The 17,960-nt window shown below is 34.6% G+C and overlaps 1 protein-coding gene across 1 annotated transcript in view; it reads left to right on the forward strand.

The window, feature by feature from the left end:
* LOC115420552 (FYVE, RhoGEF and PH domain-containing protein 6-like) overlaps nt 1–15,955 on the forward strand; it is a 31,843-nt gene extending 15,888 nt beyond the window's left edge. The window contains exons 7-21 of the mRNA XM_030135887.1: nt 4,197–4,353; nt 4,465–4,552; nt 5,390–5,440; nt 5,548–5,606; nt 5,682–5,753; nt 7,519–7,587; nt 9,602–9,685; nt 9,787–9,866; nt 11,122–11,224; nt 11,314–11,460; nt 11,794–11,899; nt 12,020–12,114; nt 13,078–13,206; nt 14,641–14,780; nt 14,862–15,955. Of these exons, the coding sequence (XP_029991747.1) occupies nt 4,197–4,353; nt 4,465–4,552; nt 5,390–5,440; nt 5,548–5,606; nt 5,682–5,753; nt 7,519–7,587; nt 9,602–9,685; nt 9,787–9,866; nt 11,122–11,224; nt 11,314–11,460; nt 11,794–11,899; nt 12,020–12,114; nt 13,078–13,206; nt 14,641–14,780; nt 14,862–14,898 (1,417 nt within the window). The 3' untranslated portion in view covers nt 14,899–15,955. The remainder of the gene's footprint in view (nt 1–4,196; nt 4,354–4,464; nt 4,553–5,389; nt 5,441–5,547; nt 5,607–5,681; nt 5,754–7,518; nt 7,588–9,601; nt 9,686–9,786; nt 9,867–11,121; nt 11,225–11,313; nt 11,461–11,793; nt 11,900–12,019; nt 12,115–13,077; nt 13,207–14,640; nt 14,781–14,861) is intronic.
* The last annotated feature ends 2,005 nt before the right edge of the window (nt 15,956–17,960 follow it).

Below are 17,960 nucleotides of genomic sequence, written 5' to 3' on the forward strand. Positions count from 1 at the left end.
AAATGGGAAGTGGCATCACCAAAAGAAAAACTGATTCACACAGCAGATGTATTAACAACAATCATTTGATTTTGACTTTGACTCACACAGGCCCAATTGAAATTCATCAAATGACCTAAAGCCTACACCTACAACACCAGCAAGATTACAGACTGTTAAAGAAGTCATACTTCCTTAATAGTCTGTATACTGTGTACTGTACCAGTAGCCCAATAGTCAGTTGTCAGTTATCAGTACTCATGAATTTCTCCATTGAATTGTCTCCAAAATGCTGAAAAAGTGTTGCTGATCACTCATTGATTTATTGACTACATGCTACTGAATAGATGCAACATACAATATCAGAATTAAGACCAATTAATATTTGATAGTATAACCTATGGATCATTGCTGATTTGGAAATGAACCCTTATAAATTCAAAATGATTTATCACCATTTATTGTAATGTTACCCTTTGCATTTTTGTATTTTTTTTTTTTGTGAAAATCAGGTATTTTCCTATGTTTTATTTATTGATCACGTAGACTTTCATAAAAGCTCAGAGTAAATCCAAAGGTTATTATATCAAAACCGAAGAAAAGGTGACTTTTTCAGTAAACTATATCACTGACTGATCATTAAAACAAGCATCTACAATCAGTCATTTATCAAACTCCATGGGTTTTACTGGTTAATCAATGTTGCATAAGATGACTGTGTTTCCATGTTCCCTACAGAGTTTTTGAATGTCCAAATGGGTCATATCTGATCAATCGATCAAATATTATTTATATAGTGCCAAATCATAACAATAGTTATCTCATGACACTTTACATATAGAGCTGGTCGAAACCAGACTCTCAAGCCAATTTACAGAACCCAACAGAATCCTCCAAGAGCAAACACTTGGTGACAGTGGTGAGGAAAAACTTGCTTTTAACAAGCAGAAACCTTGAGCACATCCCAACTCCTGGAGGATGGTCATCTGCCTTGACCAGCTGGGGTTAGAGAGAGATGGAGAAGGAGGAAAGTAGGGGGAGACACATGGATGCACAGCTAACTGAACTTGAAGTGTTAAAAAGTAGATCAGCTGGTGCTAGTATAATTACCAGTAATTAGAACAAATGTCCATTACTGTTAATACTACTACTACAAGTTCAAGTATTAGCAGATATACTACTACCGCAACTGGTAGTACAAATAATAGAAACCTCTAGCATCTATGTAACTATATAATAAGCACTATCACAACAATATGGATAAGTGAGTGATGACGATGAAGGCAGAAGAGAAGGACCATTGGAGAGAAGGACCACAGCAGTAGATCCAGAGATGATCCAGGGAAAACCTGTGAGGCAAAAAAAGCACAGAGACTTCGGGGAAGAAGTCAAGTCAGTAACATGTATTTGCTGGAGCATGAATAGAGGAGAAGATCAGGAGAGAGAAGGTCAGAGAAGAGGAGGAACAGAGAGGAGGAACAGAGAGGAGGACAGAGGAGGACAAAGAGGAGAAGGAGCAGAGAGGAGATTAGATTAGACAGGAGGAGCAGAGAAGAGCTCAGTGTATCTGATGGCAAAGAAAAACTGAGAAACTGTATTTTACCTGAATTATTAACAGTATTATTCAATATATTGATGGGATTAGTGGTTCATATGTTATTGAACATTGAAAATATTGAATTTCAGATTCAGTAGATGTTTTTTATCACCAGCTGCTGCTTAGGTCTGTGAGGGTTAACCTCCTATGTTGCACAGGACTATTAGAACTATAACAAATTACCAGAGGTTCACACATAGTACTAGTGCTTTACGAATGTGGCTTTAGGAAGTAATTAAGTATGAATACTACATGATGGCTCCAAAGTAAGTTTTCAGGTATTTATTGAGTATTTATTAATTTTCAGATCACGATTTACTCCTGTATTTTGGCAGAAATGTCTGTACTTTCCATTCCATTCTTAAAATAGCCTGGTTTCTTCTCAAAGATCTAAATCACAGGTGTCAAACATACAGCTCGTGGGCCAAAAGTGATTTGCCAAAGGGTCCACTCCGGCCCGTGAAATGAATTTGTGACATGCAAAAATTACACTGAAGATTTTAACAATCAGTGTTATAGTCAGTGGATAACAATCAATGGATGTTAAAATCCTTTTCTTTCAGGTTCCACATACAGAACAATGTGACCTCAAGTGGATCAGACTAATAAAATAATAACATACTAACCTATAAATAATGACAACTCCGAATGTTTGTCTTTGTTTCAGCATAAAAAAGTAAAATTACTTGAAAATGTTTGCATTCACAAACTGTCCCTCCAGAAAAAATGTGAATAACCTGAACAAATATGAACAACCTGAAATGTTTAAATGTTACCAGTATTCTGACTTATTAAATGTTTTGTGTATTTGTATATCCACTGTGGTCTGTAAGTTTTAATGCACATGTGTATATGATAAACAGGGGCATTATATTGTTAAAGTTGTTCATGGTACTCACATTTTTTTAAAGGATAGTTTGTAGATGTAAATATTTTCATAATGTAATTAATTTTTTTTCACTCTAAAACAGAGAAAAGTTTGGAGTTGACAGGCTATTTATAAGTTGTTCTGTAGTTATTTTATGTATGTGGCCCCTGAATTAAAATGAGTGTGACTCCCTTGATCTAAACAGTAAGTGTCGACCAAAAACATGTATTAATTTAAAATGTTACATACATTTTTAACCCCTAAACCTATAAATACTGTCGATAATTTGGGTCAAATACAGTTTCTCAGCTTTTCTTTAGCATCAGATATGACCCATTTGGACATACAGAAGCTCCATAGTGAATGTGGAAACACTGTCATCTTCTGCAACATTGATTCACCAGTTAAACCCATGTTTGACAGATCAAAGTGGTCGCTTTTACTTTCCGTTAATGATATACTTGGCTGAAAAATCACTTTTTGTTCAGTTTTCTCTGTTCTCAGATTTCTGAATTTACTCTGAGCTTTAATAAACATCTACATGATCAGTGAAATAAATATAGGAGGATACCTTATTTTCACTGAAAAATACGAAATGCAGAAGATGTTAAAGTAAATGCTAATAAAACATTTAAGAAGGGTTAAATGTAGGTGAAACACTTATGTACAACTTGGCACAAAATACTTCTAGGTCTTTAAGGGCATTGTAGTGCATCTTCCCAACACCAAGACTGATTCCAACCTACATAAGTGGAACATTAACAGAAAGACATGACCTGTTGGTATAAAGAGCAGTACCTATCACAGATAGATACATAGAGATGTAAAAGACAAAACAATAACAGAGGGAGACAACCTTGTAAGATTTCAGAGAGCAGGAGAACTGACAGTGACATGGGACTGCACAGAAACAGCCACCAGAAAGTAACAAATCCAGGAACTCAAAGGGTGTGGGTAGTGAGTAGTGTTTCATGTTGCTGCACTGTTCTAAAATGCAAATAAATACTAAAAAAGAGAAAGAAGAGAAATACAAAACCAGCATGTCTATCCCTCTGTTTATCATCATTTTGTTTCAAGCATAACTGAAAAACCACTCAGTTTTACTACAGTTTATCAATTATTAAACTGGTACTTTTTAAAATTTTTTTTTTATTTTTCCAGTAAACCTCTCCCTTCAACTACTCAAGAAACTTATTGAACACCATGTAAAATGTCCTCTTATTTACATGTACTATTCATGTTTGTTATATCTTATGTGTTTAAGTAATGATTTGACTAATGGATTGAAATGTTTTTGGACTACTATGTAATTTTACAGTTTTAGTTAAGTCAATCCTCACCCCTAGTTTTACACTTGTATGTAGTTGTTGTGACCTTTGTTCCATTCTTCAAACCTAGACAGATAAATGTGAATTTTATTTAGTGTGGGGGCTCATATTTTCATCCTCTAGATTGCTTTCACTTTCCAAACCTCCTTCATATTTGTATTAATGTCTGTATATTTTATATGTATGGGAATACATGGGGGATTGCCATCCTTTGAGGTCACTACATTTCAGAGTTTTTACTTTTACTTGATTAAAGAAGTTGAATCCATTCTTCTACTTGAAACATAGTATTTTCTAAAGTGGATAACTATTCTTCTGTTTGAGTAAAGAATGTGTGCTTTTGCCACCTCTGTTCTGTATGTACAGACTACAGGAGATGGTAAACTTTCTAATTTATCTTAATTTCCCTTTACACTGTGGTCAGGGATGAAAAGCCCCAGGTTGCAGACATCTTCCTGAAGAAAGGGCCCTATCTGAAGATGTACTCTATGTATATCCGAGAGTTTGACAAGAATGTAGCTCTGCTGGAAGAGCAAACAAAGAAGAACCCTGCGTTTGGTGCCGTAGTTCGAAAATTTGAGGTAACCACAACTTGCTCAACCAGTTTTTGTCAATGTCGATGTGTGGTTATAAATCTGTGAGGTCTCATTGTTTTAAACCCGTAAAAATGTATTCTATTTTTTTTTTTTCAGGCAAGTCCATGCTGTGCCAATCTGGCTCTGAAGCATTACCTCCTCAAACCTGTTCAGAGGATTCCTCAGTATCAGCTGCTGCTCACAGGTCATTTTCAAAGCTTTACATTTAACTTCTTTATTTTCTCACAATTTTAAACAACAGATCTATTTACTGTGAAATGGATAAACAGCCTCTAGGCCATAGAGTCTATGGCATCAATAAATGGTTGATTAATTATTGTTAAATTATTTTGAGAGCAAGAAGGCTTTTAGATTTTAGACTAATTTATGGAGATCACCTTTACATCCAGCAAACACTATATTTTCAATGCATTCAGTCTTTAACCCAGTAACTGGTGACCAAAAGCATAGCAGTATTGATATTACACATTTAATAACTTTTAAACCAACCCTATCAATACATGTAAATAATTCAGGTAAGCTGTAGTTTCTCAGCTTTTCATTGTCATAAGATATGACTCATTTGGACGTTCAGAGGCTCTGTAGTGAAAATGGAAACACCATATTCTGCAACATTGATTCACCAATAAAACCTATGTAGTTGGACAAGTTTTCATCCCTCTAATTAAAGGCACCATGCTGCCTCCTGCTGTCCACTTAGACAACATACTGTAGCTTGGAAATTTCAGTCTTGCTCCTTCAATCCTCATCTAATGAGATTTTTTAAACACAGCCTAGAACAGATTTGGTGATATAACACAAGCTTTAACTCAGTGTTTCAGGGGTTGAATGGATAAGGGCCAAAATCTAAGGAATGTTCCTCACGTCATGTGTAATTATATTATGTAAGCAACTGCAGACCTTTTGTCCAAGATTTTAATTCCAGGAATTTACTACAGAACGCTAAGCCCTTGTAACCCAGTGTACGAACAATTTTTACTTGGTATGTTGAGCTGAACTTGTTGTTTGTATATTCATTTAGATTATCTGAAAAACCTGTCTGAAGACTGTGATGATTACAAGGACACACAAGGTAGCAAGAGCCTTTTTAACTAACACTTTAACTGTAAATGTACATCTTAATGCTCTCATATTTCAATACAAATCTTTTATAGATTAACACATTTTCTCCTCCTGCAGCTGCTCTTGTCATAGTGAAAGAAGTGGCAAATCACGCGAACGACATCATGAAACAAGGGGTGAGGATCAAAAGTTGACACTGCAATTAATCTCACATATTCATAAAATGATGTTAATGCTGTTTTATCCATCAGGATATCTTTCAGAAGCTGATCCAGGTGCAGTGCAGACTTACTGGATACCATGAGATAGTCCATCCGGGACGGGTAATGCCATACTATTAAATGTCTTATATGTCACACATGCTTCACAGTGCCATCAGAAAAAAATGTCTGTTTATCCTTTTAATACTGATGGTGCACAGTTTTCAGAAAAAATGAAGACATGAGCAGAAAAAAAATTCCACACTGACTATATTATTTGGGCCTCTTGTCCACATGTTAAATAGCATTTTAAAGACTTTTCAAACTCCAGTTTGTGTGTATCCTTGTGGACAGGGGAGATGGAGAGTTTGGAAGATAAGAGCATCACATCGTGTTTTGCTCATGTCTGTTGTTGCTTTGAGTAATGAAGCTGTACCTGAAATATCAAATCCAGTTATAGAAATCAGTACATGACCTGCAGTAGATCAAGGTCAGCACCGATACTTTTGGGAGATGGACCACCAGTGTTATGTACAAATTTACATAACATTAAAGAATACTCTTCCACAACTCCAACTAATTTAATGTAACTTAAGTTTATGACTGAACTTGTTGCTGCTTCAGCTTCATGACAGATTAAAGCCTAAGCATCTGCTACATCCAGAATTATTTACAGTGTCCAGAAGTTCAATAACACTAGCTATGGTTTGTCTGAGCGTATGTGTGGACCGAGTTTCTACAACACAGAGGAAGAAATATCTATTGAAAACTATTTATGTCATTGAGGACAGTCTAATTTAGAAATGCTGTTTACATGACACTTGTCAAATTCAAAATATTATCATTTGAAGGATAACCGTGAAAAAATTTGTGTGCCTTTAAATGTATCCTGTAGCGATAAACCCTATCAGAGTGCAGCTGTGTCTGCAGTTTTAATCTATTCAAATGTCCAGCAGGTGGCACTAGAATACAACTCAACATTCTCTGAACGCGTCTCCTGAGACGTGCGTCATATTTCCTGCACCTTATGCTTCATTCTTTTCAATTTAAACCTGTTGTCCTCATTACTTGACACTTTTTTGTACCAAACTGAGTCAAAGATGATATTAAAGTGGACAAAACCTCTCTGCATGTCATTATTGAAAGTTGTAAATTATGCTGAATAAGATTTATAGATTAGTATGGCAATGGTTATAAGCTTCCTTGTTACCCCATTTGAGGACATTGGGGCTCCATCATTCAGTCAGTGTGACGGTGAAGAAATCACACTGAGAACAATGCTGGTCTGAAAAAACCAAATGTATTTTGTCCTTTTTTGTCCACAGTCCCAGTCACTGCATGTTTATGTGTGAACAGCGTGAACAACAAAAACAAGGATATGAACAGTAGAACAACTGACTTGAAAACTCAGTTTGGTGCAGAAACAAAGCTGGACATGCAATTTGTCCATTGTTTACAAAATAAGTCCAACTGTGAATTATTTCTCACAACAAATCGATGCTGCAGACATAAGGACTGCCCTAGTCTAAAGATGGAACAAGGAAGATGTATTGAACTACAGAATGTTGACAAATCATGGCTCTAAGCTTTGTTGCTTTGTTTTGCACAGCCATGTTCATTTATGCTTTGTTGTACTCTGGTGACACACTGGTGTTTTACAGTAAAGTAGGCCCATTATCCTTAAAAAAAGAGAGTTCATGATCAAGGACTGTGTTTTGTCTTCATACATCTCCAGTCCTACCAATCCCAAACAGAAAGAAGAAATTAAAAATGCAACAGAAATAAAAGCTTGGGTCTTAGATGGTTAAACAGGCCAGACCAGTCACTATTCTTCACAAAATGCCATGGATTAAACACTGATATGTTATCTTGGTCTTTCGTTCATCAGATCTTCCTGAGAGAGGGCATCCTGAAGAAGCTTTCCAGGAAGGTTATGCAACCCAGAATGTTCTTCCTGGTACAACACACACATAAAACTGTCTGTCTTCTCATTTCATTGTCATAAAGTGATCTTGGTAATGGTCAGCTGGTTTGCTCTCTCCTATAGTTTAACTAATCTTTTCATCGGAACTTTTCACATGAAGAAATGCAAAATATACTGCTCAATCAGTGGCGGCACCAAGGGGGGGGTGTGGGGGGGGCAGATGCCCCCCCAATCACAACCTTTGCCCCTCTGGTTGCCCCCCCCCCACCCAGATTTGGGCAAATCTTTGGGAAAATTCGGGCAACAAAGAAATATGAAAAATCTGTCAATGCCTTTTCAATACACTTCATATTATAACTGCATTCTCTTCAAGAAGAGACGGAAGAGTAGGTCTAACATGCAGAGGTTGTTTCTTATGAATAATATAGTTATAGGTTCATAATGATATGTGTGCCTTCAGTTCTGGAATGGATTAATACCTCTGCTTGTATTGCATTCATCTTTCTTCTACATAAGAAATGTAAAGCAAAAAATTAGCACGAGTAGCATAAGGACTAGTTTTTTATGTTTTGAACCCACCTATTAATTACAAATAGTTTTGTTAACCATTCAGGTCTGTTTTATCACTCAATTTAAATTTCTGCTTTAACAAATACCTTGAATACATTAAGTATTACCTGATTTTACCTAAAATTGCCCTCTATATAAAGTGTAACGGATAGGCTTTGTGTGTGTGTGTGTGTGTGTGTGTGCATATATATATATATATATATATATAATATATATATATATATAGATATATATATATATATATATATATATACACACACACACACACCACACACATATATATATACATATATATATATATATATATATATATATATATATATATATATATATATCAGCTGCTAAAGCGCAAAGCGTTAATTTCGCACTATGTGCAAAACATTTTTTCTGCCCCCCCCCAACATTTTCTTTGCCCTCCAGTTGTCCCCCCACTTTTAAAATCCTGGTGCCGCCACTGTGCTCAATCTAATGTTATAAGGGCCTTACAAAAAGGGAAATGGGACAATGGACACTAAACTAAGATCATATTATTGTCCTGTTCGTATTAATTAACTTTGCTCATCCAGAACTCATCAATAAATGCCTAGAGGTGCTCAGTGACCTTATAGGTCCTCTTAGAGTCTCCAACAGGAACTGTAAAATGTCTTTACGGAAATCCTCTTTTGGACAAACTGTTGTCTCTGCTTGTAGAGTCAATATGTGAAACTTTTTTCCCTCAGAACACCAAATGACTAGTGAGTGGAATTGTTTTATACAGAATTAGAAACAGTTTTTGGGGAGGGAATAATCACATTGTCAGGAATAACTCATTGTTTCTTGTTGTATTGTAAAATACAGTAATTTAGCTTGTATTGTGTAGTATTATGAATGAATATTGTAGATGAATTTTATATAGTTTTTGTGTTCTCTTTGTGTTTCATGTATTGTAAAAGGGCAGGGACTGGCATCACAGATTATTATAGAGCTATAAATGCCTTGGTCTGTGGCCATAATCTATTCTACATACAGGTCCCTATTAAACAATAAATGAGTAAATACATGATCTGACATTAACTATTAATCAATCAATTAATTATGTCAGGCTTCTCAACTGGAAATACTGACTGTGCGGGGAAAATAAAGGAAAAATTGCTTTTATTTTTTCACAATTATTTTGATATTAATTCACTCATCGATTCAGTGCTTCAGATTTATTTATCAGCTCTTCCTAGTGTTCAACTCAAGACTCACCTTTTTTTCAATAATGTGAAATTAGCCAGTTTCAGACATCCCTAATGTTTTTTTAGGGTCATAATAGCTATTTGATAGTTTGTGTTGGATGATATCAGCTGACTAACTGTTTATGAGCTTTATCTTACTCAAAACTACTGTTTAAGCTGTTAAAAATCCCATTGTCTGTCAACCTCTAGTTTATATTGTGTGCAAGGAAAGACTGAAGAGACAAAAGTAATGGTTTGTTTTTCTTTTTTTCACGTAGTTTAATGACATCCTGCTGTACACCACTCCTGTCCAGTCTGGCCAGTTTAAGGTTAACAACATGCTGTCTCTGGCTGGGATGAAGGTGAGAACTTGTTTTTCATGCAGGCTCCACCTCTACTCACATATATCATGAGATAGATTATGTGCTGTTATCACTATTACTCATGGTGAAAATAATTACAGGTTAGCAAACCCACCCAAGAGGCCTACCAGAATGAGCTGAACATAGAGAGCGTGGAGCGCTCCTTCATCCTCTCTGCCAGGTAACGAAAAGGTCTCCTAGTGACTGTAGACAGTGTTATTTCATAAGCACTTTGATAATGAAGAGCAACACTCTTACTGGTGTTTGTCCTGTGTAGGTGTGCAATCACTAAGGTTTACTGTTTTCACAAACAGAATCATTTGCAACTCATTTTCTTTTTTTTTAATTTTCTTTTTTCTTTTTTATCAGACGGTTGCAAGTTTCCATTATCTAAGGAACACAGGTCTTGTTTTTTCAAATTAAGAGTCAAAACCTATGTTCAGTTTGCACAGAAGACTGACAATCATTTTTAACTGAAGTGACTTTTTAAAAGATTTCTATGTATTGACGGTCCAAAGTCTCACCAACAGGGGGAAGTCTGGTACTAGAACACATTTAGGACTACCAAAACCACCATGAATCAACATTTTGTATCCACAGACTGTATCTATCACTAAATAAAGTGCACAGCTCTTTGTTTACACACATGTGTATTATCGGGTCATCAAGGTTTCTTCTTCAAACTAAAACTCATAGCTGCTTATTTTGACAGTCGCTCAAATAAAGACTGTCTAATAATCTTCTCATGCTGCGTCAGCTGATAGTTAATATTATAGCTCTGTTAGGTTAAATCTATTTTTAAACAGAAATCAGCCACAATAAAACCAAAAATCACCTCCATTTTCTGTATGGTTTTTGTTGTCAATAGCTGCAGAAAAGATCTCTTTGGAATCAAGGTTAGAACTGTCACAGTTTAGTCTGAACTGTGGATCAACATATGACAACTTAGCAAAGATAATAACATCACCTAACACATAACATCACTTTGTACCTTCATAAGCCTCAAAATCAAACTCACCTGTGTAGAAGAAATGCCGCCATTTCAGCAAACTCCATTCTTGTCATTTAGAGCTGTGTCCAGTAGTTTAACACAACCAACAGTATTTCTAGCTTTTATCACTTTCTTTGACTCTAGAAGTTCTTTCTTAGTTGTTCTCATCCCATCTTGTTACTTTCTGACACTTTGGTTAAGGCCCTGTGGCATTAGTTGTCTTCACCATGTAAGACTGGGAGAGTGATTCACTCCTTCATCTAGTGGTCACATTGGCATATTTGGTGGAACTTCAGAGCTCTTTATTCTAAACACTCTGATGATAATTTTTTAATATTTAAAAGTAGGAATGCTACATATAGACTCTTTAAAAGCTGACCATTTTCTTTTCACATATGATTGATGAAGCTACATTGTGTTTCTGTTCACTTTTTTCTTAATTCAGTTCAGCTTTAGAAAGAGATGACTGGCTCGAAGCCATTTCTACAGCGATTACTGATTATACAAAGAAGAAAATCAGTTTCATATCTGGAAAAACTCCAGATGAGGTAAAATAACAGAGAGCGCACCATGATCTTTTACTGTTTGGCAGTGAATAGAGAGAGGAATAATCTTGTGTTACTTAACTCATATGCAGGTAGAACTGAGGGATGCCACAAACGGTGCTCCTTTAGGATCCAAAGCTCCCATTTGGATCCCTGACCCACGAACCACCATGTGCATGATCTGCACCTGTGAATTCAGCCTGACATGGAGACGACATCACTGTCGTGCATGTGGGAAGGTGAGGTGAAAAAGCTGATAACATTTGGGAGACATAATGCCTCTCTTCCAGGGATGTAGGTAGCGAAAATCTGGGACTTTGTATGTACTGAAATGTATTAAGCAAAAGAGGCCATTACAGCTGCATTTTTCCTGTTCTATATCTTGAATGGTGATTTTACCATTTTCATCCATATTCCCAGCAAACATTTACCTATTTCTATGTTTTATAGAACACTGCTATATTGTGAGATTATTATTATTATTGTTATTTATTTTTTTTTTTTTTTATTATTCTTGTCATTATTAGAATAGCATAAAAATTATATTTACACTTGCCCAATTATCTGATCAGGTTGTGTGTCAATCCTGTTCCTCCAACAAACACTGTCTTGCCTACCTGAAGAACCAGTTGGCACGAGTGTGTGACCAGTGTTTCATTGTCCTACAGCAGCAAAAATGTAGGTTTGGTTCCTTCCACTGTGATTGGCATCCACTTTAATCCTCATATATTCATAAAACATGGACGGGGATCTTTGGTGTCTTTAATTGGTATGTTTATGTGCATTTCTGTTAACCAGGTGAACAGACACTGCCATCAGCTGTTTCCTCCGGTAGCAAATCTACCTTTGCTTTCTCTAGGAAACAGAAGAAAATCCCTGCAGCCCTGAAAGAGGTAACAGACTCACCAAAATGATCAGACGGGGTTTTTCAGTTTGTAAATTCTCAGCAGTTTCTATATTTGGAAGAAGACAAAAATCCAGGCACTCACTTAGTTGGAAAATTTTGAAAATTTAAAAAGCCTTTATTTCATGAGGGCATGTAGGTCAATTCATAGGGTCTAGAGTAAAAAGCACACCGACGCGTGTCGGCATGAGCCATCTTCAGGGTGTTACAAACAAAGAGGAAGAGACCCTCTTTCTTGTCTTCCTCTTTCTTTGTACTTTCTTTACTTTCATTTTAATTAATTAACTCATACAGATTGTTTCTACCTTCCATGTACAGTTTGAACCATTTCAGATTTGACCCAGCTTAAGAATCGCCTCAAAACAAGCATCTGTACCAAATATCAAAACACAGATCTATATAAACCTCTGTGACATTAATAAATAGGTGATTAATCCACAAGTCATGTTTCAGGAAGCACTAGAAGTGAGGTTTTTTTTTTACACACACACACACACACACACACACATATATATATATATATATATATATATATATATATAGATAGATAGATAGATAGATATGTATATATGTATAATTTTTTTTTAATCATTTTTTTTTTGGGGGGGGGGGGGGCGGGTTATAAAAGTCATTTCTGGAAAAAAAAAAAAGCCTATTGTCACAATGTGTGATGTTCTATTTTAGCTAAGACATAAAAACATACTGACCATTGTGATTTGAATCCATTTCAAAACAACTAAAACCAATTAATTGTACCAACACTAGAACTTGAACACTTCAAACAAAATCAAACCTGTCATTTAGGATGTTTTTAGTGCTATAAAGACTATGCAAGGATTAAATAATGTTTTCACTACTAGTTTTAGATTTACTTCCTGTGAAATACGGTCACTCTGGATTAGGGAGGTGATAAATGACCTGATATATGAACAGAGGGTTCCTCTTTTTTCAGGTGTCGGCAAGTACAGGCAACTCCTCCATGAGCGGGTATTTACAGAGGTCAAAGGGCAACAGAAAGCAGGGGAAGAGGCTGTGGTTCGTCATCAAGGATAAGGTGCTGTATACATACGCTGCAAGTGAGGTAAGAGCCTGGTACTGTGCTTATGATGTTTTGAAAGATCCTTCCTTGGTAGTCACTTCCTTTTGAAGACAAGACAAAAGTACTTCCTTCTGATCTATTCCCTCATGAATGGTTCAGTCGAACAGGATCAGAAACGGTCCAGTCCTCAAATCAGTGGATCAGTAACACATTTACACATGACAGTAGTATTGAATAGAAAACTATAAAATGCATTTGCAAGGACGATGATACAGGTATAACAGCATTTATGTTCTGCTGCAACAGGAAACAAACTTAAATTCTGTTTATCTCAAAGGTTGATATTTTTATTCTAAGAAAAACATTTCACTTCTCATGTATCTATGACTGAATGCTTCATTAATTCTTATTTCACTGTATGACTTACCTTCTATTCATCACATTAAACATTCTTTAATTACAATAATCTATTATGATTTGATCTATTCTTTTCTTTCTTTTCTCAATATTTTTTTTCTTATGATTTTATTGTCCTGTGGATGTTCCATTATTAATCTAAAACTTCACTGAACTATCTTTGGGTATGAATTTCTCTATGTAATGTAAATAAACCTGTCTTATCATACCTAGTAAGGTTGAATTATGCAATGGTGAGGTGATCAACTTCTTCATTAAGGATTTATTCATGATTTTGGATGTCTCTTTTTAATTTAGTAGCATTTTTAAAAGACTCATACAGAGTGTTGTGGGGATTTTAAAATTCCAAGGATGGGAATCATCCACAGATGTATCTTTGAGATTTCATCAAAAGATGGGCTCAGTCCTATATCTCAGTACAATCTTGGTATTCTGCTTGATACCTCTGCTTCTTAAATGCCCCATGCACAAAAAAAAATTAAACTAAAACTGGGTTTGTATTTCAGAATGAAGTCTTTCATTCAGGGCTAAAACGAGACTTGTTGCTGCATCATTTATATCTCTGTGGACTCTACAAATATAAAATATGACAAGTTGATCTTACTTAATTTAATCTAGGAAACCGGTTGCATTCAAAAAAAGCAAGTAAACATGATCATTAGTCTTGAGTTCAGTTTTCTTCATATCTGCTAGTTAATTTATTTTAAAAATCTAAAGTATAATTAAATTAATCTTTCTAAATGTAAGCAACTTATAAATAACTGAAGAAAGCACAACACAGAATGATTAGTTGGCAGGGTTATTTTTTATTCAAACAAAATACCGTGACAGCAGCACACATACATGTAAGCAGTACATGGGTAATTTTATGCAGTTAGGCAAGAACGGAGATAGAAAAGGAAGGGAAGGGAATAGGACATTTACATAGTTTTAATCTAACTTGGAACGGATCTCTATTTAGTTCTGGGTTCTTTTCACATGAGGTTTCTTCTCTGTATTCTGATTAATTGTGCTGCTGCTGCTTATCATGACCTGGTCTTTTATTGTGTTTTCATGCAGGATGTTGCAGCCTTAGAGAGTCAACCTCTGCTGGGATTTGTGTTGAAAGTCGATTCATCTCAGAATTTACAGTTCAAGCTCTACCACAAAAATACATTGTACTACATCTTTAAAGCTGATGATACGCAAACAGCCCAGAGGTAGAGCAGAAGCATGGATATTATTAGTCACAATCAATGATAATCACACTACTAATGATATATATTTTCTTTTATTAACAGGTGGATTGAGTCCTTTAAAGAAGCCACAGTTCTTTGATATGTGAAGTGTCTTCATGTAAATATGTCTGTTCTCTCTCTCTCTCAGTCCTGTTGAAACATACCAGTACCACTGGAATACAAACATTTTATTGGTTTTATAGGATTTACCTTAATTACCTTATATGGCTTTGGAAAAACATTATTAGACCACTTCCAACACTGATAATTTTGTGATGAAGTGCCTAATAGTTACAGAAATTCATAATATACATGAGACAATCTGATAATAACACACTGTATTCATAAATTATGTATAAACATGAAATATATAATTAGTAAAACATTTCTGAAACACTACTATGTGTAACAGCTTCATATAAAAGGTTAAGACGCTCCAAAGTAATTTAGAACTTCACCAAGACAAGACGAACATTTTGAAATCAGCTGAAAAAAAGCCATTCATTGTCCACCAACATCTACAAAAGCAGAGGCAGAAAACACACTTAAATGGCATGTCACAGTGGGATAATAATTATTTCCAAAGCTGTATGTTGTTTCAAAAACACTCCTGTGGAAGTGGATGCTTTTTTCAGGTTAATATTTATCTCTTCCACTAGTTTGTGCTACAAAAATCATGTGACAATGACATGAATCTACTGTATTTTAGTTTTTTATGCTGTGGCAGTGTCAGAATGTCTACATTTATCTGCTCACATCTTATCAATTTTAGGTAATGAAAGACCAATTAATCATCTCTAAAATTACAAAGCAAATTCTAAAGAAAAATTGTGATGAACTTTTTGAGTCCTATAGGGTGGAAAAACACATGTAACTATGTTTTGTTTAACATTTATTTCATGCTCATAGGTGATGGTTTTGAATGTTGTCTGTAAAGCATATATCATGCACTTTTTAATGCTGATATTACTTAGTATACATTATTCAGGCATCCAGCTGAAATTCTTATTAACCGTTTGGACGTAACCTGCCCTTAAGTCACTCAAGTCACTGTAAATATAGGTGATTGTGATTAAATGTTATGCAATGAAAACAAATTTTCATGAATCTCATTTTTACTGTTTAAACTGTCATTGAAATAAACGTTTACGCCTTTATTGTGTTGTCAGCTGTGTCAATAAGGAGCAAACAACAGCCTTTCTATGTGATAATGGTAAATACTATTAATCATTATGTACATCCTTATGTAATGACGTACTATAACTTAATAGGTAAGTCATAAGAGTAATAAAAGTTATTATATAAAGATGTATGTTATTTAAAGTGGGACTGGGCAATACACTGAATAAATTCATTGAGGTTTTGCTTTCTGGAAAAGTTAAAAAAAAAAAAAAATTTAAATTACTACATAGTAAACCAGAGATTATTCCTGTGAGGGCCTTTATTATTTCAACAAAAATTTTATATGCAATCTGTAATGTTTCTCTGGTCATATAATTTTAATAAAGAAAACTATTTTTAGTCAATGTTTTGTTTTGAGTTCTTCGAGCAGGAAAAAATGTCCAGATAAATACTTAATCTTCCATAACAGTGGGGAAAAATAAGATTTAATTCCTTTGTCATGTCACCCAGCACTACTTTAAAAGAAAATAATTCATTGAGTTTTATTCAGTTCAACCTGTCATCTAACTTTTAGATTGATTGTTTTTAGAAACCTAAAGAGTGTTTTCAAATGTTAACAAAAAAAGCAGAAAATTAAACAGAATATAGTGAAACATACTCCACTCTTCATCACCTATGCTTCTTGGACAAACATAAAAAAAAAAAATACATGTGATACACTGAAAATATGTTTGTTTTTTCACTAAAAATTCATTTTCTTTGATATTTACCTGATTCTTTGCAATCCAGTAAAGCTACAGAAAAACTAAAACTATGGATTGATATAACTTCAACATTTGATGAAAACATCATTGTAAGTGCTTCAAAAATGCTTATTACCTGAGGTTGTTCACACACCCTCACAGCAGATTTGTTTACAGAGTTTTGGGGTCAAGGCTAATTCTATGTACAGCTTTGGAAACCATTTTTAACACACCTATATTTTTTTTATGAAAAACTAAAAAAATAAATAAAATCACATAATAGCCCTTCAATATAACTTCTTCATATTCTGTTTTGAGAGTATTGTTGCCAGATATTTTGTTTCACCTTAAATACCATTTTTCCCCCTTCTTCTTTTCATAAAGAAAACATTTAATGTTTACCACATTTTTGACACATACACAGGAACTCACGGTGGTTTAGAAGATACATTTATTAGAGTCAAATTTTATTAAATTTGCTACTTGTTCAAGTGTACAGTAATTATTTTAAAGTTGGAGTTTTATGCAGATACACTGCAGGTTCTTTATACTGTATTATGTTCATATTAAATATACATCACTATAACGTCAATGGCCAATTAATTAGAGGTAGCATGAAATAACAAAATATATAATACAGCCATATCGATCTGTTTTCACCTATGCTTTACTCACATTCAATTCATATTGCATTCATATATATACTTAGATTTTTTTTTTTTTTTTTAAAGGGTGGTGACTTATTAGTCCGTGTGTTTGTAAATGCTGCATTATTCATAAAAAAAGGTTCACATAAGCAGGCTTTTACAGTTTATGCATTTCTTATCAGTTTCCTTATAAATGAATACAGTACTGATTATTAAATCAGTATTTCTTAATCAGGATTCACCTTTTAGGGCCTTGCCAAAAACCAATTGTATTACCCGTTAATTACAGCTGTTTTTATACAAACCAAAACAATATTCAAAGAAAGGTCTGCATATTGGATTAGTCAGGTGGTACACCATTACTGTATACCCTTTACGTTGCAAAGGATATAATGCATAATAAATACAATGAATAATTTGAAAGCACAACAAAAGCCTACAATGATAAATAGAATGCTGCACATGAAAATATTATAAGAAGCAATATGCGTAATACTTGAGTATCTCCGATGTGTTTGTTATGCCCAATATCCTTATTTAGCCATATATTTGGAGTTATATTTAATATAATGATGATCGATTTATCGCTGGGTTACATAAGGGATGTAAGAATGGTCTCTTTTGCAATTATTCTTGTGAATGCATTATTT

Source organism: Sphaeramia orbicularis, chromosome 6 (assembly GCF_902148855.1).
Source record: "Sphaeramia orbicularis chromosome 6, fSphaOr1.1, whole genome shotgun sequence".
Classification (NCBI taxonomy): domain Eukaryota; kingdom Metazoa; phylum Chordata; class Actinopteri; order Kurtiformes; family Apogonidae; genus Sphaeramia; species Sphaeramia orbicularis.